The 20,808-nt window shown below is 37.2% G+C and overlaps 1 protein-coding gene across 2 annotated transcripts in view; it reads right to left on the reverse strand.

Moving 5' to 3' along the window:
* ankrd27 (ankyrin repeat domain 27 (VPS9 domain)) overlaps window positions 1-20,808 on the reverse strand; it is a 668,625-nt gene that overhangs the window by 612,231 nt on the left and 35,586 nt on the right. For both annotated transcript variants that reach the window (XM_039763577.1, XM_039763578.1), the window contains exon 2: window positions 9,423-9,544. In XM_039763577.1, the coding sequence (XP_039619511.1) occupies window positions 9,423-9,524 (102 nt within the window). In that variant the 5' untranslated portion in view covers window positions 9,525-9,544. The remainder of the gene's footprint in view (window positions 1-9,422; window positions 9,545-20,808) is intronic.

Consider the following 20,808-nt stretch of genomic DNA (forward strand, 5'->3'; position numbering starts at 1 on the left):
AACAAGTTGCAGAGTTGGTGCGGTTGTTTATTGTGATTTCGCCAAGTTTTTTCGCATTTTAAATATGAATAAAAGTAGAAGTTTAAACGTAAATAAACGCTTGATTAAATAATAGATGCATATGCGCGTTGCGAAAGTATTCAACCGCCCGGGGACATGTAATGGCGGAGGCGGCGTACCCGCACTTGTTCTTTCTGCCTGCTAGTGATTGCTGCCATCAAGTGGCACATGGAAAACGCTTGAGCTGTGTTGTAACAGTTTGTAAAAGAAATATATATAGTTTGTGTGCATTTTATAAAAAAAAAGTAAAAATAAAAATATAAATATATTTTTGGCCCATAACTTGTATTGACTATTTTACATAGAAATGTGTATTTTTATTGTTTTATTATGGAACTGTGGTGTTATGGGTCCACAGCTCGTTGAGAAAAGGCCATTCATTTTAAATAGATAATCACCGCACCCGAGGCGGCTTCGTGAGGGGGGGCGTTGTTGTAGTGATAAGCTGGGGCAGTAGTCGATGTGGGCGCTTTCTCACCGCGGTGCACAGGTGAGGAACTGCCCACATTCGTGATTGCTCCGTGGCTAATGCTACAGCTGTGATGGCCCCTCATGTTTTAAAAGAAGCGCGAGTTGGTTTTATGGGGAGAAAGAAACGTTCGGTGTAAAAAAATGGAGAGAGAAAAAAAGGAAAGGAGAGGACGGAGGTTACCGGGAGCAGGAGAGGAAGCAGGCGGTGCGTGAGTGTGGTGAGCGCGCGGTCGAGCGCTCGTGGACAGCTGCGTGGAAGCTGGGTGTTAGGCCGACACCCAGGCGCTTGTGTTGATGTCGCTCCGCTGAGCGATCAGGTAGCGGAGTGACCAGGGAAGGCGACTGGCCGCAGAGAGGCCATTGAAAGGCAGCGGAAGTCGGGAGACTTGGTGGTGGGAATCCCCAACGTGAGCGACCTGGCCGTTGTGGGAAACCAAGTTCTCCGGGACTGGGATGAGTGCCATACCGGAGCCAGGGATCGGGAGGTCTCCAGTCTCGAATGTGTGATGTAGGAGGGCAGCTGCAGAGAGCGCTTGCCTGCTGCGGCCCAAACGGGATAAGCAGGTGAGACGCTAACAGAGACGCTACCAGAAAAGCACCGGATTTGTTAGTGTTTTAAGACTGCTTCCATAAGACGATTTAACCTCTCGTTTTAAAGGATTGTCTTTTCTTATTGTTGTTTTAACCTCCACGTTTTTTTCATTTTATGGATTATTTATTGACTCTTTGAATGAACTGCACTATTTATTTGAACACTTGTTTTGTTGGTTTTTAAATAAAAGCACTGTTTGCACTTTTTACCTTCCCCTTGCTAAGATGCTCAATTATTGCCTTCACTGACTAGCTCTCTCGGTTTCATTATCGACGGTGTTGGGTTCAAGGGTTCCCAAACAAACATGGGAGTGTGGAGCCAGAACCCACATCGTCACAGGAACATGAATTTCCATAACTAATAGAGTGACACTGTGTGTAGATATAGATTCCTTTAGGATGGTGTAAGCTTTCAGTAGAGCCCTCATTGATATATGTGGGTTGAAGCATTCAAAAGTTATTACACTTTTTCCATATGTTCCAAAATGTGGATAATGGTCCCTCTAAAAAGCCCCTGGGCATGCCCACATAAAAACTGGTGTAAAAAATGTAATTTTTACAGGTATTCTTTTCAAATTTGAAATTTGAGTAGTCAACAAGTTATTCTGTTGGTACATAGTGTGTTTCTGTCCCCACCTACCTACTGCAGCTTTATTTTCCTTTATTTTCATAAAAAAACTTAGGCGAGAACAAAAAAATTCATTTTTTTTGTGAATTCTAATGTGCATAACTTTTGATCAGTCACACCTACAGTGATTCTGACTACTAACGGTGAAACTAGAGAATGTGACCTTTACAAAGAGACCAAACATGTGTTTATACTCCAGATAGTGCAATAAAAGCAATGATTCTAATTTGGAGAGGTCGAATTACAAGCGATTTAGCAAAAATGACCCCGAATGATAAGGGGTTTTAACACCAATGGCTAATTATATGGGGCCTGGACTCTGGCACATTATATGGGGGGCCTGGACTCTGGCACATTTTATGGGGGGCTATTGGACTCTGGCACATTATAGGGGGGACTATGGCTCCTAGCACAATGTAGGGGGAAGCTATGGCTACTAGCATATTGTGGGGGCTCCTATTGGCTACTGGCATATTATAGGGGGGCCTGTGGCTAATGGCACATTATATGGGGGGCTTATTGGCCCAGTAATGGTGGTGATCTGTGATTTTTAGCGGTACAGTGGTATTGCGGCAGAAACGGCGAACAATTTTCACACAGGTTGCAGGTAAAGGAAGGGGAAGTGGGCATAGCAAATTTTGGTATGGGGCCCTGTGATTTCTACTTACGTTGCTGTTTTCAACCCCCTGGTAGGCCATCCATGGATAAAGGCAAGAAGAGAAAAATTTCTGAAGAAAACAGAGTGTTTAATGATACGTGGACAGAATCATTTGCATTCTCTACTGACGAGACTGGTTTACCAGTATGCTTAATATGTGGTGAGAAATTAGCAAACCACAAAAAGTCCAATGTTGCAAGACATTTCCAGAATAAACACACAGCCTTTGCTGAAAAATATCCAGATGGAGATGAGAGACGAAACGCTGTTGCAGAACTTATCAGAAAGGTTAATATGAGCAAAAATAATTTCAAGAAGTGGGAGAAGTCTGCAAATACCACAACATATGCTAGTTTTGTGGCTGCTCAGGAAATAGTCAAGCACGGGAAGCCCTTCACCGATGGAGAGTATATAAAAGAAGCATTCATTAATATTTCGGAACATCTATACATGGACGCCAAAAACAAAATGAAATTGTGCAGAAAATCAAAAACATGCCACTCTGCGAAGACTGTCAAAGACAGAACCCTAAAAATGGCAGAAAACATTAGCAAACAGCAAATTCAAGACATTAATTCAGTTATGGCATACTCCATTGCCTGTGATGAGTCCAAAGATATTGGTGATATTGAACAAATAGCGCTGTTCTGCCGATATGTGAACTCTTTTGGGCCACAGGAAGAACTGATTGAGCTGATACTACTAAAAGACCAAACAAGGGGTGAGGATATCTGTAAGGCTGTCCTGGACTTTTTAACTACTAAAAAAAATAAACACTAACCACCTGGTCTCAGTAGCTACTGATGGGGCACCGAGCATGAGAGGAGCACAGAAGGGCTTTGTGGCTCTACTGCAGAAGGCGCTGGTAGAAGGCTGCTGTCATTTCATTGTATCCTGCACCAAGAGGCATTGTGTGCTCAAACATTTCTGCTGGAATGCACAAAAGTGATGGATGTGGTCATTCAGATTGTAAATAAGATAATGGCAAAGGGTTTAAACCACCGCCAGTTCCGTTTGTTATTGGATGAGGTTGAAAGCAAATATTCTAAACCTCCTGCTCCACAACAAGGTCCGGTGGCTGTCCAGAGGCGAGGTGCTAAAACGCTTTGTCACATGTTTGGAAGAAGTAAAAACCTTCCTGGACAGCAAAGAGCTCACCTTTGCTGAGCCGGAACAGCCAGAGTGGCTGGAAAAATTACATTTTATGGTAGACATGACAGCACATCTAAACATGCTAAATACAACCCTTCAGGGGAAAGGAGCCACAGCCCTGCATATGCTGGAGGAGGTTTTGGCATTCGAGCGCAAGTTGACAGTGTTTGTCAAAGATTTACAGAGAGGCACAAATTGTCTCACTTTCCCTCTTTGAGAGAGTTCAAACAAAGTCATGATACAATCAATTTGGAATATTTCAAGTCTGCAATCACCGCAATGCAAAGTTCATTTGGGAAACGATTCTGTGAGTTCAGAGAGGAAAAACCACATTATCCTTCCCTGTCACTCCCCTGGAGATCGATCCATCCCTATTGAATATGACTGCATTTACAGGTGTAAGTCAACCTGATCTTGAGATGGAATTGGCCGATATAGCCGACAAAGATCTATGGGTGTCCAAGTTCAAATGCTTGACCGCTACTCTTGAGGATGTTGCCCGTCAGAAGGCCATTCTGGCTCAGAATCATAAATGGACTGATATTGAAAACCTTCCCAAACAGGACAAACTTGTATTCGAAACATGGAATGCCATCCCCAACACTTATATAAACATGAAAAAGTATGCATTTGGAGTGCTGTCGATCTTCGGCTCCACATATGTATGTGAGCAGGTCTTCTCCAACATGAACTATATTAAAAACAAACATCGATCACGCCTCACAGATGACAGCTTGCAAGCCTGTGTGAAAATGAAGGTGACGTCTTACAGCCCTGATGTGCAGACACTGTGCACTGAGGTTCAGGAGCAAAAATCCCATTAACCAGGTAAATTAAATATTTTAATTAGCTTTTAATGTGCAAAAATATATTTTACATTGTTAAGTGAAAAAGTCCTTTTTCTTCAGATTGACAGCTAACTGCATGATCCTGTATATAGCATTAAGGTAAGAAACAATATATGCAGTGTTAGATTTGTTTTTTAATGGTTTTGTGGCTCCAAGTTTTTTTCTTTTCGAAATCGGGTCCAAGTGGCTCTTTATGTCTTAAAGGTTGCAGACCCCTGGTATAGATACACATATGTGTGTTAAAGAAGTTATGAAAAAGAAAAGAGAATATTTTAAAAATTACGTAACATGATTGTCAATGTAATTGTTTTGTGACTGTTAAGGATTTGATTATTATTATTTCATTCAATCAGTTTCGTATTTTGAGAACGTGTTGTGTTCCAGTTACATTCCGTGTTTGTCAACCATTGTAAAGGTTTCATTCATCGAAGTGTTCACTACCCAATCGGTACTCGTGAATCTGAGATGTTTAACAGGCATTCCCGGTATTAAGTTGTGGATTTGCCAGTGAGTATTTAGCGACAGCGTCTCTATGAACTTGTGGATTTGCCTGCGAGTATTTAGAGACAGCGTGTCAGTTAACTTTTGGATTTTTCTGCGAGTATTTGGCGGCAGCGTCACAAAGTTGTTTCCATCTAGCTGCATCAGAAAATGTACCACGACGTCCAACACGCCTCCTTTTTACTGATTTCTCACAGCTTGGACTGCTGCTGTCATAATCGGTTTGAGTTTCGCTAAGTGACAGTTCTTTGATCGATGGTGATCCCCTCGATAGACATGTTAATGGGGGTACGGTTGGAATGATAAAGGAAATGGGTACCTGAACAATGTAAAGTAAGTCTAAAATACCTACAAAAGAACTATAATCGTAATAAACGAACAATAAAACAGCGGAGAAGCCGTGGATTAAATAAAAAAGCTGCCATTATCAGCAGGGTGACATGAATACCGTGCCAAAGCAAGGAAGGGAATGTAGAGACCGGAGTGACAGACGGCCTTATCTGGGCAGACAGCCAATTACGTGGGAGGACTGGGGATGGGGGATGTAACGCCGCCTCACACGACAACCAAGCTGCAGGCTATGGACATATATATGTATGTAAGTAGGATTCAGTTATGACCATTACGCATAGAATTTCAAAATGAAACCTGCTTAACTTAGTAACCTGTAAGGAACGAGTCTGCCAAATTTCAGCCTTCTACCTACATGGTAAGTTGGAGAATTAGTGATGAGTGAGTCAGTGAGGGTTTTGCCTTTTATTAGTATAGATATATCGGATGATTAGATCCAGCTAGACTAATCTACTACACCGCTGCATTTGAAAAACCAACTTATCCCGGAGGAGTTTCACTGGCATTAACTCATCCCAGGTGAGGCATCTGATCTCGGATGATTTAAGCAACGTACGGAAAATACAATAGTGTCACCGGGGGGGTAAACACCCCCCATAGGAATGAGGACGGACCAATAATAAACAAAAGCCCATAAATTTCTTTAACACTCATGCATAATATTATAATGAATAAACGAACATGCTGGATATGCCGGCTTATGTGGCACTGAAATATTCATAATAATAAAAAAATCCCAAATTTTAATATTTTACAGCAAAAGCACTTCATGTCAGAACCATTTCAAAGCCTGCATTCCTATAAAATTGCCAGTGATTGGTAAGCTATTACAACAGAAAACTGGAACAACAGAAATATTTTCATCAATTCGACAACATTCTACAATGCATTTAGTTGTTTGGATATACTTTCTAAAAAGGATTTGCAGCCACCAAGGGAGGCATAACACTATCTTCTCGGTCTATTTGTTCAAAATTTTTTGTTGGGTTATCTTACATTTTGGAGTCCTTAAGCAAGCTGCAGTAAAGCTCTCAGAACATCTCTTCTCTAGCAGTGTCTCTCTATAAGATGCCTATGTCAACCCCGTTGTCACCCGCCACAGTGTTAACTGCATTGGAAAAGGCAATATTATTGTAAATCTATTCAGAAAACTTGATTGATGATCTTTTTTCTTTCTTGTTTTTTTCTTTGATTAAACATGATAGACCCCCTAGTATCAAGACAAGCAAAAAAAGATATTATCTTATCCACCCTCACATTTGATGACATTTTCATTTATTTTTATCTTATCAAATCCTCCCTTGCCATTGTTATTGATTTACTGATCACTGCTGCCCAAAGGCAACTTGCGATTTTTAGTTTCTACTTTTTGCAGAAGAATCATTAAAAAAAAAAAATTGAGATACTTTGATCAGATATTGTAAGGCAGATATCGATCACTGATTTCATGTTACTTAATTGGCCAATTCAATTTATTTTTCCTTTACCCCTTTAAAAAACATTTTATACGAAGCTCCTGCATAACAAAACAACATAGAAACCTTATGTCGTATATAAGGTGAATTTTTATAATTAAACTGTAGACTACAGGTGTTATCTGTCATTTTGAATAAACAAAATTAAACTCAACAGGCTAACTGTTCACTGCTCATAAAAATACCAAAATACAGTAAATGGTGTAACTAATAAAATATGTACAAATATATATATCCATTATATATATGGGGAAAAAAGAAAATACTTCTCATAAATTACAAGCTGTCATATTGTTTAATTTTATAATTTTTTTTTTAAACAAAGCTGAATTATAAAAAAGGCAGTTTTCACCAATTCTCTAACAAAAAACAGTATATACATAATCTACAAAACAATATAAAGACAATGTTTTGCCCACATTGGGGTTCATAAGGTATATGCACTTTTGCATCCACTTAGGGGATCAAACCTTGGACATCAGAACCTGACGAGAAGCCTCTGATGTTGCGCCATGGCAGCTGGTTTGCTTATTTGACTGAGTTAAGATCAGAGTACAGTATTACATTGTTAGTCCTGAAGTACAATTGGCTTATTTAGGTGGTTATCCTCAGATTCCTTTGAGTTTATTACACCACTTTCATTAACATAAAGGCTAATATTGTAATCGTCTCTCACAAAATAACCCTCAACTTGCTTACTTCTTGTTTACAATGCAGGAAGTCAATTGGCAAAAAAAAAAAAATTACAGATCAAGTCTCTTATTGTGAAAAGTCAAACGATTTAGATCAGAGCATATATAAATATAGTGTATAAATATATACACTAATACTGCAACCTTACTTTATTATGTGTGATTGTTCTACATCCAATGATACAGAGATTTACAGATTTTTAGGGATAATGGATCAGAAGAAGAAAGCAAGGTCAACAAGAAGCCAAAGCTGTAATCAGTAATCAAACCACACAATAACCACATTGAGAATGCTAAGCAGAAATAAAAGACCCTAATGACAGAAAGAAAGTTTGGTGATGAGAAAAAACTTTAAAAAGCAAGAAAATACACTAATGTTATTGTCACCCAATATTCGGACAGTTCAAAAACTTTAGTGCTATCACTAAATGGTCGAGTCGATTATGTCAGGCATCATGCACTCTCAAGGTTTTGTGTGTACTTTGCCACAGCAACAGCCAAAACGACTTCAGCAAACTAGCAGCATTCATAAGGAAAACAAAATAGCGTCACAGGAAAAAGTTACAAATTCTGAACTTTTCCTAGACAAACAGTATTAGAAACAAGATTAATGTCAGAATGGAATAAATGAAAATATAATAGATTGCATAGACTGTTAAAATATGGCCTAATTTCTCAAAAAAGTTAATTACAATATCAAATCACAACATCAGTGATGAAAACAATAAATAAACCTGAGCTGCTTCAGTTAAGTAATGAAAATACATAAACTTGCCTGAAATTATATCACAATGTTTTTGACACAACTCTGAATAGGCAGTACACTGTCCCTACCAATTAGACATGGGGAAAGGAGAACACACAACAGAAACAGAGAAAGCCACATATAAAGAACACAGCGTTAGAAGTCAGCTCACTCACAATTTCACAGACAAAGCAGACCAAACAATGCATGCAAAGGCAAGTAAAAACTGGATAATTTCTTAGTTACATACAGTATGTAATTTATTTAGTAGCCAAAACATGAAGGGTAAAAAGATTTCAAAAAAGGCAGTTCAACTCTTTCCAAAATACTACTGTACTGGGTAATCACTAGAAATTACATAGAATGACAGCACAGCTAATAATCTGTTTGAGAAATCCTTTAAAGCAACTTTAACTTATAATTATTTATGTTTATTTTGTTTAAAATTAATATAACCTCATCACTTTCACTTAATATAAATTATAAATACTGTTTATGTTCATGCACTTTTAACAAAACATTACACAGTGACCTAAAACACATTACAGAAACTAAAAATGAATTCAATAATAAAGGATACTAAATTGGTTAAAATGACATTGCCATAGTAAAGACTAAAATCAAACAAGTTAAGATACAAAACTTGAAGTTGGCAAACAAGCAAAGAAATATAAAAAGTGTTAAATTACATGTTTAATTTTATAGTGTTGGTTCAATGCAAACATGAATACATAAACCACATTGTCAGTTTTGTTAATTTATTGAAAATGTTTTGTTTTTAAGTGCAACACCAGACTGCCACTTCCCAGGTGCATGAAACTTTGCCTCCAAGAAGATAGTCACCTTTAGTTCAGTACATGTTAAGATTTATTTAAACCGGTGTAACTTTTCTACAAAGAAAGGAAATTGTGTGTGCATGTTTATATTCATTTCACAACCAAAGGCGCTACTAAATATTTTATTTTTTATGTATTTCATGTTATTGTTAAATAAATGTTTAATAAAAATATATACTTGTTTGAAACATAAAGTACTTGATGTTTTATAAAAACTTAAGACAATTTTACACAAACCTTTTTGGGTGAAAAATTTAGTTTCATTCACTTAATTTCAAATTAAAAACAAATTAAACATTTTTTACAATCCAACTAATCGATTAACTGAAAACTAATTGACAAATTAATCAATTATGAAAATAAACATTACTTGCAGCGCGAGAACCAAGTTGCCTTCAGTATGTAAATACTTACAATTCCATGGTATTCTGCTACTTTAGCACACAAATCTGGACGCTGTTTTTCAAGTGAAAGGTAGAAGGGGTTTCTCAGAATATCCTCATCATATAAAGCCATAAGAAATTCAAAGAAAAAATCTGGGTAAGGAAGAAAAAAAAGAATAAATGCATAATGAGCTTATCTAAATTCCCACAACCCTAAACTGAACAGATGGAATAAAACAATGCATTCCTCAGTAGGAATAAGGGAAGCCACAATCCAGCTAAATAGTAACAAATGTACATCCTCAATCTTATAACAAAAAACTATTATTTTATCATACAATACAGTTGTATACATTAATAATCCAAAGATGACTAATTGTCAACACTGAAAAAATGTTCTGCAAAATAAACAACACAATATGCTTTACTTAACTTATATATTAAAAATATATATATATATATTATATATATATATATATACGCTCAGGAATATAAACTTTATCATACGTGATTCATTTTCTCCCTTTGTGGATCTCCAGCTGCAAAAATGTAAACCGTATCACAGACCTTCTCTTACATATATTTGAAGCGGCGAAGTACTGCCTTAAAATTTTTATTGAGAAGAAAATTAAACCTTTTTAAACTGAGGGAAAATATAACAATAATTATTTGTTAAGGATCGGTTTGTGTACCACATTGTGAGTTCGGCCCTCCGGTTGTAATATGACCAAGCTGTGCGCGGAGTTTACTCTTAAGCATGCAACGTACAGTTGGCCATGTGAACAGTAATCTTGTTTCAAATCTCACAGCTTGGATTGCTGCTGTCATAATCGGTTGAGTTTCATGGTTTGTTTCAATTACGACAGTATTTGTAGCACTTGTGTTGAAGAGACATTCGGCATCTGTCAAGCGTTTTAAGTATACAACCAGTTTCATCGATAACTTCACATTCAGCTTTTGAGAGTTTAAACATTCATAAACATCAAAGTGTCTACTAATGAAAGCGTCACCTGTGAATATAAGATGTTTAAGAGGCATTAGCGGTTATCCAAAGGTATAAAATATTTGGCCATTTCGGTATACTTGAAAGCGACAAACTAAAAATTCAGCGGCAGCCATCAACTCACATGCAGAACCATAAGTGAAGGGCTTAAGCATTTCATTCTTCTAGTGCTCCTGTGTAGTATAATTATCTCTTGTACCGTCATCAGTCCACACCTTGAACCTGTCCCAGGCATTCAATACATAAGACACAATGTTCCTGATATGGCCGTGCAATATTTAACAAAGAGAATGGAAAAGACGGCCTTATATAGGCAGGCAGCCAACAACGTCGGAGGCATTGGGATGGGGGACCCAACGCCACCTCACACAGTGACCGAGCTGCAGGCTATGGACGTATATATGTACTTAAGTAGGATTCAGTTAGCGTTGTGAACCCGAGTACCAAATTTCTTGAAGATGGGCCCATAAATAACAAAGACCGTTAAAAAGTAAAATATGGCGGCCGACAGTGGTGTCATACTACCGAAATAAGTACCTACATCGGTTTCGGTTAGTACAGGGAAGCCACCTACCAAATTTCGTAAAGATGGGGTCAGCCTTCTACCTACACGGTAAATTGGAAAATTAGTGACGTTGAAAAGTTCAATATGGCAGCCAAAAGAGGCGTCATACCATCGAAAAAAGTACGTACATCGGTTTCGGTTAGCGCAGGTAAGCCGCCTACCAAATTTCATAAATGGCCATAAATAAGAAAATTCAACATGGTGGACGTTGTCGATCGTTATCGATCGTTACGTGTAGAATTTAAAATGAAACCTGCTTAACTTTTGTAAGTAAGCTGTAAGGAATAAGCCTGCCAAATTTCAGCCTTCTACCTACACGGGAAGTTGGAGAATTAGTGATGAGTCAGTGAGTGAGTGAGTGAGGGCTTTGCCTTTTATTAGTATAGACTAGCAGAATACCCGCGCTTGGCAGCGAAGTAGTGTGTTAAAGAAGGAAAGAGAAACAAAAAGAAACATTTTAAAAATAATGTAACATGATTGTCAATGTAATTGATTTGTCACTGTTATGAGTGTCGCTGTGATATATATATATATATATATATATATATATATATATATATGTATAACAAAATACCCGCGATTCGCAGCGAATTCGTGTGTTAAAAAAAGTTATGAAAAAGAAAAGGAAACATTTTAAAAATAATGTAACATGATTGTCCAAGTAATTGTTTTGTGTATTTATGCAGCGCCAATGGTTGTTTTCGCCTAGCTGCATCAGAAAATGTACCACGCATGTCTGACATGCCTCCTTTTACTGTTTTCTCACAGCTTGGATTGTTGCTGTCATATATATATACATACACACACACACACACACACACACACACACACACACATATATATATATATAATATATACACACACACACACCCCTATCTACATTATATATACACATATATATATATATATATATATACACATATATATATATATATATATATATATATATATATATATATACATATATATATATATATATATACACATATATATATATATATATATATATATATATATATATATATATATATATATATACACATATATATATATATATATATATATATATATATATATATATATATATATATATATATATATATATATATATATATATATATATATATATATATATATATATATATATATATATATATATATATATATATATATATATATACATATATATACTTGTGTGTATGTTTGTATGTGTCTATATGTGTGTGTATAGCTTTGGTCACTGAGTGCAAGGGAAAAATAATAAAATATAGTCTATAAGTTATTAAACAGTAAAACATTAACGCTTCAAGAAGTACAGGTACATTGAGCACTACTGGAGTGGTTGTGGGTAAACTACATTTTAAAGACGGTGTAACACAACAGGTAAGTAACTAACAGCAGCTAAAATGTATATGGATCATCTCTCGTAGTAGATCCCTTTTGAAAGGCGCTACACGACGGCTGTGGTATAGAAATTACATTTTCTATGTGAACGCTCAAATTTGTGCCTCTGGTAATGTGCCTTACCGCATTTAAAGAAAATTAGTTTTGTGTCCTCTGCAGTGTTAAGAGAGAAAGGCTTTGGTTTGGCATAAAAGGAAAAAGGTGTAAAGAAAGGAAAGTTGCCTTTTTCTTTTATATAGTATAGAGAGATGTGTTCGCTGACGTTATGATCGCCTTTTGGGGACAGTCGCGTCGGTCTTGTGTAGACTGGTGAGACGTCCCCGCCATTAATCGGCTGTGATGGCACTGTCAGTCCTGCACTCGTGTGCGTGAATTCATAATCCGAGCTGAGGACCTCATAATCGTATACATGCAAAAGAAAGTGTGAATCGCCTTAATATTATTTTGCCGTGGTGTAGAAAAGGGGTCCCGTGTTTGCACTTGTCTGGGCTATAGCGCAGGGGAGGATGAAAAATTAAAAGTGCTCACTTTGACTTAAAGCAGAAGCGCAGTCAGCGTCTCAAAGGCCGGCACAGCTATGCACGCACGCTGGCTGCTCGACTTTTGCTGGGCAGGAGACCCCTTTTGTACACACGTTCATGATATCAAAAGTCTCAGCCTTTTGGAGGTAATTCATATATTATATATATAGCAAAATACCCGCACCTCGGCGAGAAGTAGTGTGTTAAAGAAGTAATGAAAAGAAAAGGAAACATTTTAATAATAACGAACATGATTGACATTGTCATGAGTGTTGCTGTCATATATATGCCTGCCTAAATAAGTCACTTCGCTTTGCTCTTACTTTATTTACCGTTCATTTAATCATGGCTAATGGCGGAAAAATTATAAAATGGACGGGGGATGGCTTTACCAAAACAATTATTGATGGCTTAATCGATTATTCATAAAGCTTGAATTGGTGATCTGTTTTTCTGTGTTAACCTCATATTTTTTCATACTTCTTCTCAAACTAAGGTGGTGCGAGGGTAAAATGAATCGGGATGCGCTTGATCAGTGTAATCGGAGTACCAGGAAATCATGCATTGACAAAAGCTCCCTTTGCTTGTAATGCAAAGTGTGATTAAATGCATTATGTTTTAACGCTGTTATGGAGCACATAAATCAAAGCTTCTCAGCTGTGCTTGTGCTAAGAAAAGGAAAGATTTTAAATATAACGTAACACGATTGTCAATGTAACCTTTTGTAAGTAATGCCTGGAGGATTCAGTGTGGAGAAACTCTAGAGAGAGCGTGTGTATTAACTTGTGGATTTTTCTGTGAGTATTTGGTGGCAGTCTGACGAAGTTGCTTCGAAAGACGGCGTTAGCTGCAGAGCTCAGCTCAGAGTGAAATGGGATGATGGGCGGGAGATGATGACGTGACTCCCCACCGCCTTTAACTGTCAATCCCCACAAACACAGTCTCGGTATTTGCATAAGCACACCCTTCACCTACAATTTTAACTTAGTTACAAAGTGATCAAAACTCTCGCTTATATCCCAAGGCCCTCTCATTAAACTTGTATCCCGCATTACCTGTGGGCATGTGAAACGCCAGCGGTAGCCTGTCTATGAACTTAATTTAAAGTTTAGGTTTACACCGTGCTTTCTTTCCGAGGTAGCAGCACTCATGAATATGGTATTATATGTCACTCGCTCACTTCTTATTGTTTCGCTGCCTTCTCAATTATATAATGCATGTTTTCTTAAGCGCTTTTTGGAGGTCTTCCTGGTTTTCTAGGCACTGCGTTGACAGTCAGTTCACGCGGATTACGTGGAGGCGTGATGATGTCACACTAAACTCCCCCACGTCAGTGCAACTCAACTCCATTACAGTTAATGGATAAAAATACCTTCCAGTTATGACCATTAGGCATAGAATTTCAAAATGAAACCTGCCCAACTTTTGTAAGTAAGCTGTAAGGAATGAGCCTGCCAAATTTCAGCCTTCTACCTACACGGGAAGTTGGAGAATTAGTGATGAGTCAGTGAGTGAGTGAGTGAGGGCTTTGCCTTTTATTAGTATAGATATATACATACATATATATATACACACACACACACACACATATATATACACACATATATATATATACACACACACACACACACACACACATATACATATACATATACATATACATATACATATATATATACATATATCTATACTAATAAAAGGCAAAGCCCTCACTCACTCACTCACTCACTCATCACTAATTCTCCAACTTCCCGTGTGGGTGGAAGGCTGAAATTTGGCAGGTTCATTCCTTACAGATTCCTTACAAAAGTTGGGAAGGTTTTATATCGAAATTCTACGCGTAATGGTCATAACTGGAAGCAGTTTTTCCATTTACTGTAATGGAGATGAGCTTCAACGCCGTGGCGGAGTTTCGTGTGACATCATCACGCTCCCACGTAATCACGCAGTACATAGAAAACCAGGAAGACCTCAAAAAGCGCTGAAGAAAACATGCATTATATAATTGAGAAGGCAGCTAAACAATAAGAAGCGAAGCGAAAGTGACATATACAACCATATTCATGAGTTCTGCTACTTGAAACAAAGCACATGTAAACCTACACTTTAAATTAAGTTCATAGACAGGCTGCGCTGGCGCTTGTAATTTAGTGCCTGCCCATATAAGGCCGTCCGTCAGCGGCAATCCAATAGCAAACTCCCACTAAATATTCACGGGTTAAGGACTGTGCTTATGCAGAGGAAGATGAGATGGTCAGGGTGGTGTTTGGTACAAACTCAGCTTAAACTGCGAGAGAAAGTTTTAAGTGCCAGGACTAAGGTAACATTAAATACAGCCATGGACATAGCACGAGATGGCACCAGCACAGCTGGGAACTTCGATGCATGTACACCGAGCGGCTCACGGAACTGACGCAGTGCACAGATAAAAGCAACAGTTCCAAAAGCGCTGAACAAAACCGAATTACACAATTGAAAAGGCAGCAAAAATATGAAGCGCCTGATACATACAAGCATATTCATAAATCCAAAACAAAGCACACGTTGGAAAAAGTCAATGTCCCGCTAAAGGAAGACAGTGTAAAAAACCGTGCATGCAGTGTGTCAGGTCTCAGATAAAGAAGAAGACGAGCTGTTTATTGATGCAGTAAGAAACGAATCGATGAATGAAACCTGTCATCTTTACAACGATTGACAAACACGGAATGTAACTTGAACACAACACATCCTACAAATACGAACCTGATTGAAAGAAATAATGATAATCATATCCTTGATGACAGCAACACTCAGTAACACTCACAAAACAAATACTGTATATTGACAGTCATGTTACGTTATTTTTAAAATGTTCCCTTTTCTTTTCTAGCTTTTTAACACACTACTTCTCGCTACGCTGGTATATATATATATATATATATATATATATATATATATATATACCCGATCTACATACTCGAATAATGGATACTTTATTCGCCATCAATGATTGTTTTGGTAAAGCCATACTCAGTGTATTCATTAGATGAACGGTAAAAAAGTAAGAGCGAGTGGAGGATGACTTATTGAGGCATGCAGGCTGTAGTGCTTGCGTCAACTCTATCTGAATTGCGCGATCACATTTGAAAAATATATCTTTTCAAGTTCTATTTAGTCCATATGTGTCAAACTCAAGGGCAGGGCCACATCCGCCCGGCGTAATTATATCCGCCCGAGATCATTTTATATACTGTATTATTGTTATTAAAGCCCGGGTATATGAAGCGCTGGTAACACAATAAACTACAGATCCCATAATGCAGCGCTTCAGCTGCCTTGCCGAACACTTACCAACTTAATCAAGTTATTGCGAAGCTAGCTCACACGATGCTGAAGAGAAAAGTTGATTCTGAAAATAGAGCCTTTAAAACCGATGGGAGGCTGAGTATATGTTTACTGAACCCGTGTGTCTCATTTGTGGAGCTAATGTGGCTGTAATTACAGAATTTAATCTAAGACGGCACTATGAGACAAAACATCAGGGTAACCTGAATGCAATGCAGAAGATACAGAAAGCAGCATAATTAAATAAGAATCTGACACTTCAGCGGACGCTTTTAACCCGTGCACAATCACAAAGTGATTTCAAGTGAAGCTGCTTTTATGGGAGACACAAATGCACCAGTGCACCTTGCCTCACTTTCCCTGTTGCCAAGTAATGTTAAACCAAGTCGTCACTACGGTGTTCCCAAATACACACTTTGCTGATAAACTGAGCGCACTGAGTTTGCACGGCGCTTTGGTGACTTTGAAGAACAAAAAAAGTCCGTCTACATGCGGCTCGAACCTTGTGCATGTTTGGTAGCACATATCTGTGTGAGAAGCTCTTCTCAGTGATAAAGACTAACAAAACAGCACACAGGATGAGCACCTGCAATCCATCCTGAGAATCTCCACAACACAGAACCTCACACCAAACAGAAACGAACCTGTGGCCAAAAAAAGATGCCAGGCGTCCAGCTCTAAAATGACATATGAGCAAAGACAACTGAATGATTTGATTTGTTATTGCTGAAAGGAACACATTTTATTTATATTTCTAGGTTTTGTTATGCAGCATGTTCATATTTGAATTTGTATCATTTTGACAGGATATATTTTTATGGAGAGCAAAATCTTTTGGGATATTTAAAATCTAAGTTTATTTTTATATAAAATTACATAAGAGTAAAGAAATGTGAATGTTTGTTCTTTTAACGTTTACTTTATTTCTAACTTGTATAATTTAGACAGGATAAATTTTTATGGAGAGCAAAATATTATAAGTTGTTTAAGGTTTGAGTTGATTTATTCACGAATAATATTCCTGTCTGTTTTTACCATTCCTACCAAAGATATTTCTGTCGACTAAATAAAAATTCCTTCTATTTAAAATTTAAATAGAACTTGAACAAATACGATAGTTCATAATATCCACGCAGACTTGCACGTAAGAGCGGGAGTTATCCGTTTTAACAAGCAGCGTATTGCACTGATATGAAATAGCTGTGTGTGTATATATGTAGATATGTATGTATATGTATATATATGTTTATATATGTGTGTGTGTATGTATGTATATATATATGTATTTGTGTGTGTATGTATGTATGTATGTATTTATGTGTGTGTGTATATGTATGTGTATATATGTAGATATATATATGTATATATATGTGTATATGTATAGATATGTATATATATATGTTTATGTATGTGTGTGTAAATATATATATATATATATATATATATATATATGACAACAACACTCATCACTCACAACAGTGACAAAACAATTACATTGACAATCATGTTACGTTATTTTCAAAATGTTTCCTTTTCTTTTCATTGCTTCTTTAACACACTACTTCTCCTCTGCCTTGGTATTTTGCTAGTGTGTATATATATATATATATATATATATATATATATATATATATATATATATATATATATATATATATATATATATATATATATATATATATATATATATATATATATATATATATACACATACATACATACATACATACATACATACACATACACATATACACACACAGTTTTTTTAATTTAAAATGGTTTTAGTGGGCGACAGAATCAAGTAATAGAAATGGACATGAATATTGTACACTCTAGCTCTTTTAATTTCTGAATAAAAAAATGCATTTAAACTGCATTTCAATTCAAAACAGAAACAAATATCATCCCAAAATTGGGCAGACTTAAAAATTTCAACACAAAGTGCAGTTTTTCTTCTTAAAAAATAAGGCAGAAACATAAAAGGTAATTATACCAGCTTCACCCTTAAACTCTGAGTAACCTTAGCCAAAATTATTTTGTACATTAGGCTAAAACAGTGTGATCATTTAACATTTTGTAATTAGATGTAATTAGAATTACTAACGGTCACATAAGTCCAATGATCCCCAGTAAGAGCCACAAAGTCCACCTTCTGTAATGCATCTAATTTTGCTTGCTGTTGAATTTTACTTCAAATAGTCTTTCGGCACGTGCTTGCTGCAACACGTTTTCAATTTAGATTGTACCGTAAGGTTGAAGTGCTTCGATGGTATGCAAACTCCTTTTTGCACAGTTTGCACAAAAAGACGCTTTTATCAAGGCTTCCGTCGGGTAGATTTTTTAAATGAAATTTGCCTCCAATCAGTCTTAGCAATGCGCTTTCTTCCGACTATTGCATTTTTATAGCTCTGATGTGTGCATCAATGTAATCGGTGTACCAGGAAATCATGCATTGACAAAAGTTCCCCTTTGCTTGGAATGCAAAGTGTGATTAAATGCATTATTTTTTTGAACATGTTATTTTTTTAAATTAATTAATCGCAATTAATGCATTAAATTCCCACCACTAATATACAGTGGAACCTCGGTTTAAGAGTAATTTGGTTTACGAGTGTTTTGCAAGACGAGCAAAAATTTGTAATAAATTTTGACTTGATAAACGAACGATGTCTTGCAATATGAGTAGTATGGATACACTTTGTCTGCTGAGCATCATGTGATCACAACTGAGCTGATGGTGGTTCTCTCTCTCTCCTTATCTCGCTCGCTCGCCCAGCACGTCTCTCTCTCTCTCTCTCTGTCTGTCTCTCTCCTAGCATGTCTCTCTCTCTCTCTCTCTCTCTCTCTCTCTCCTTATCTCACTCGCTCAGCGCGTCTCTCTCTCTCTCTCTCTTTCTCCTTATCTCGCTCGCTCGCCCAGCGCGTGTCTCTCTCTCTGGCAATCGTTTCCTATTCTCTGTCTGAGTCTGCTTGCCTCACTCATATAGTCAACATCCCTACGAGCGTATACTGTTTACTACAGCATTGTGACTGTGTGTGTGTGAGCTGTGAAGTGCAAGTCCCCATCTTGCTCCCCAAAACACGAAGCTGAGTCTCAATACTTTAACACCAGCTTTTTTCAGCTTGAAACCGCAACAGCGCTGTTATTTATTGTAGCAGGATCTTTATAATGTTCCTTGTATGACCCATTCACAACAGGTGCTTATAGCATGTCTTTTGGATGCGCTTATACGGCGAACTGCTACAGCGCTGGGAGACTGCGATTGCTTTGTGACGCTCTTCCACGAGTCGTCCCGTTGGCCGGCATCCCATATGAGTTTAGAAACGCACCCCAGCCATGATTCTTTTTAAAGGTAAAGTGCAGGTTAATTTGTATTATGTATTTTACTTTATATTTTGTATTAATCATTTTTATATGACTAGTTTTGGGTTGTGGAACGAATCATTTCAGTTTCCATTATTTCTTATTGGGAAATTCGCTTTGATATACGAGTGCTTTGGATTGCGAGCACGTTTCCGGAACGAATTATGCTCACAAACTGAGGTTCCACTGTGTGTGCATATTATATATATATATATATATATATATATATATATATATATATACACATATACATATACATATACATATACATATACATATACATATACATACATACATACATACATACATACATACATACATACATACATACATACATACATACATACATACATACATACACACACACATACACACCAATGCAATAGTTTTGTCACTGTTATGAGTGTTGCTGTCAGCAAGGAATTGATCATCATTATTTCTTTCAGTCAGGTTTGAATTTGGAGGATGAGTTGTGTTCAAGTTATATTGCGTGTTTGTCAACCGTCGTAAAGATAACAGGTTTCATTCATCGAAGTTCTCACTACCCAAATCGATACTCGTGAATCTAAGATGTTTAACAGGCATTCCCGGTATTAACTTGTGGATTTGCCTGCGAATATTTAGCGGTAGCGTGTGTATGAACTTTATTTAACGTTTCCCAGTCCTGCAAAGTCAGTTCACATTACCCGCTCGGAGTACATGCATCGAAGCTTCTCAGCTGTACTTGTGCTATCTCAGGATGTCCATGGCCTTATTTAATGTTAGCTCAGACCTGGCATACCAACAATATAAACTCTGTTACAAAGTGATCAGAAGTCTCGTTTAAACCCTGCATCTTCTCATTAAACTAGTATCTCGCGAATATCGTATGGGTCGTGGGCATGACAAACGCCAGCGGCAGCCTGTCTATGAACTTAATTTAAACTTTGCTTTGTTTCCAAAGTAGCTGCACTCATGAATATGCTTCTATGCGTCACTTGCTTCATATTCTTTTGATGCCTTCTCAATTGTGTAATGCGTTTTTTTGTTCAGCGCTCATTGGAGCTCTTCCTTGTTCTCTATGTACTTGCGTCCCGCATCATCACGCCTCCCACTTAACTCCGCCTAACAAGTCGACCGAGCCGCCAGATATGGCCATATATGTGGTCGAAAGTAGGTTCCAGTTATGACCATTACGCGTAGAATTTCAAAATGAAACCTGCTTAACTTTTGTAAGTAAGCTGTAAGGAAAGAGCC

This window comes from Polypterus senegalus, chromosome 9 (assembly GCF_016835505.1).
Source record: "Polypterus senegalus isolate Bchr_013 chromosome 9, ASM1683550v1, whole genome shotgun sequence".
NCBI lineage: Eukaryota > Metazoa > Chordata > Cladistia > Polypteriformes > Polypteridae > Polypterus > Polypterus senegalus.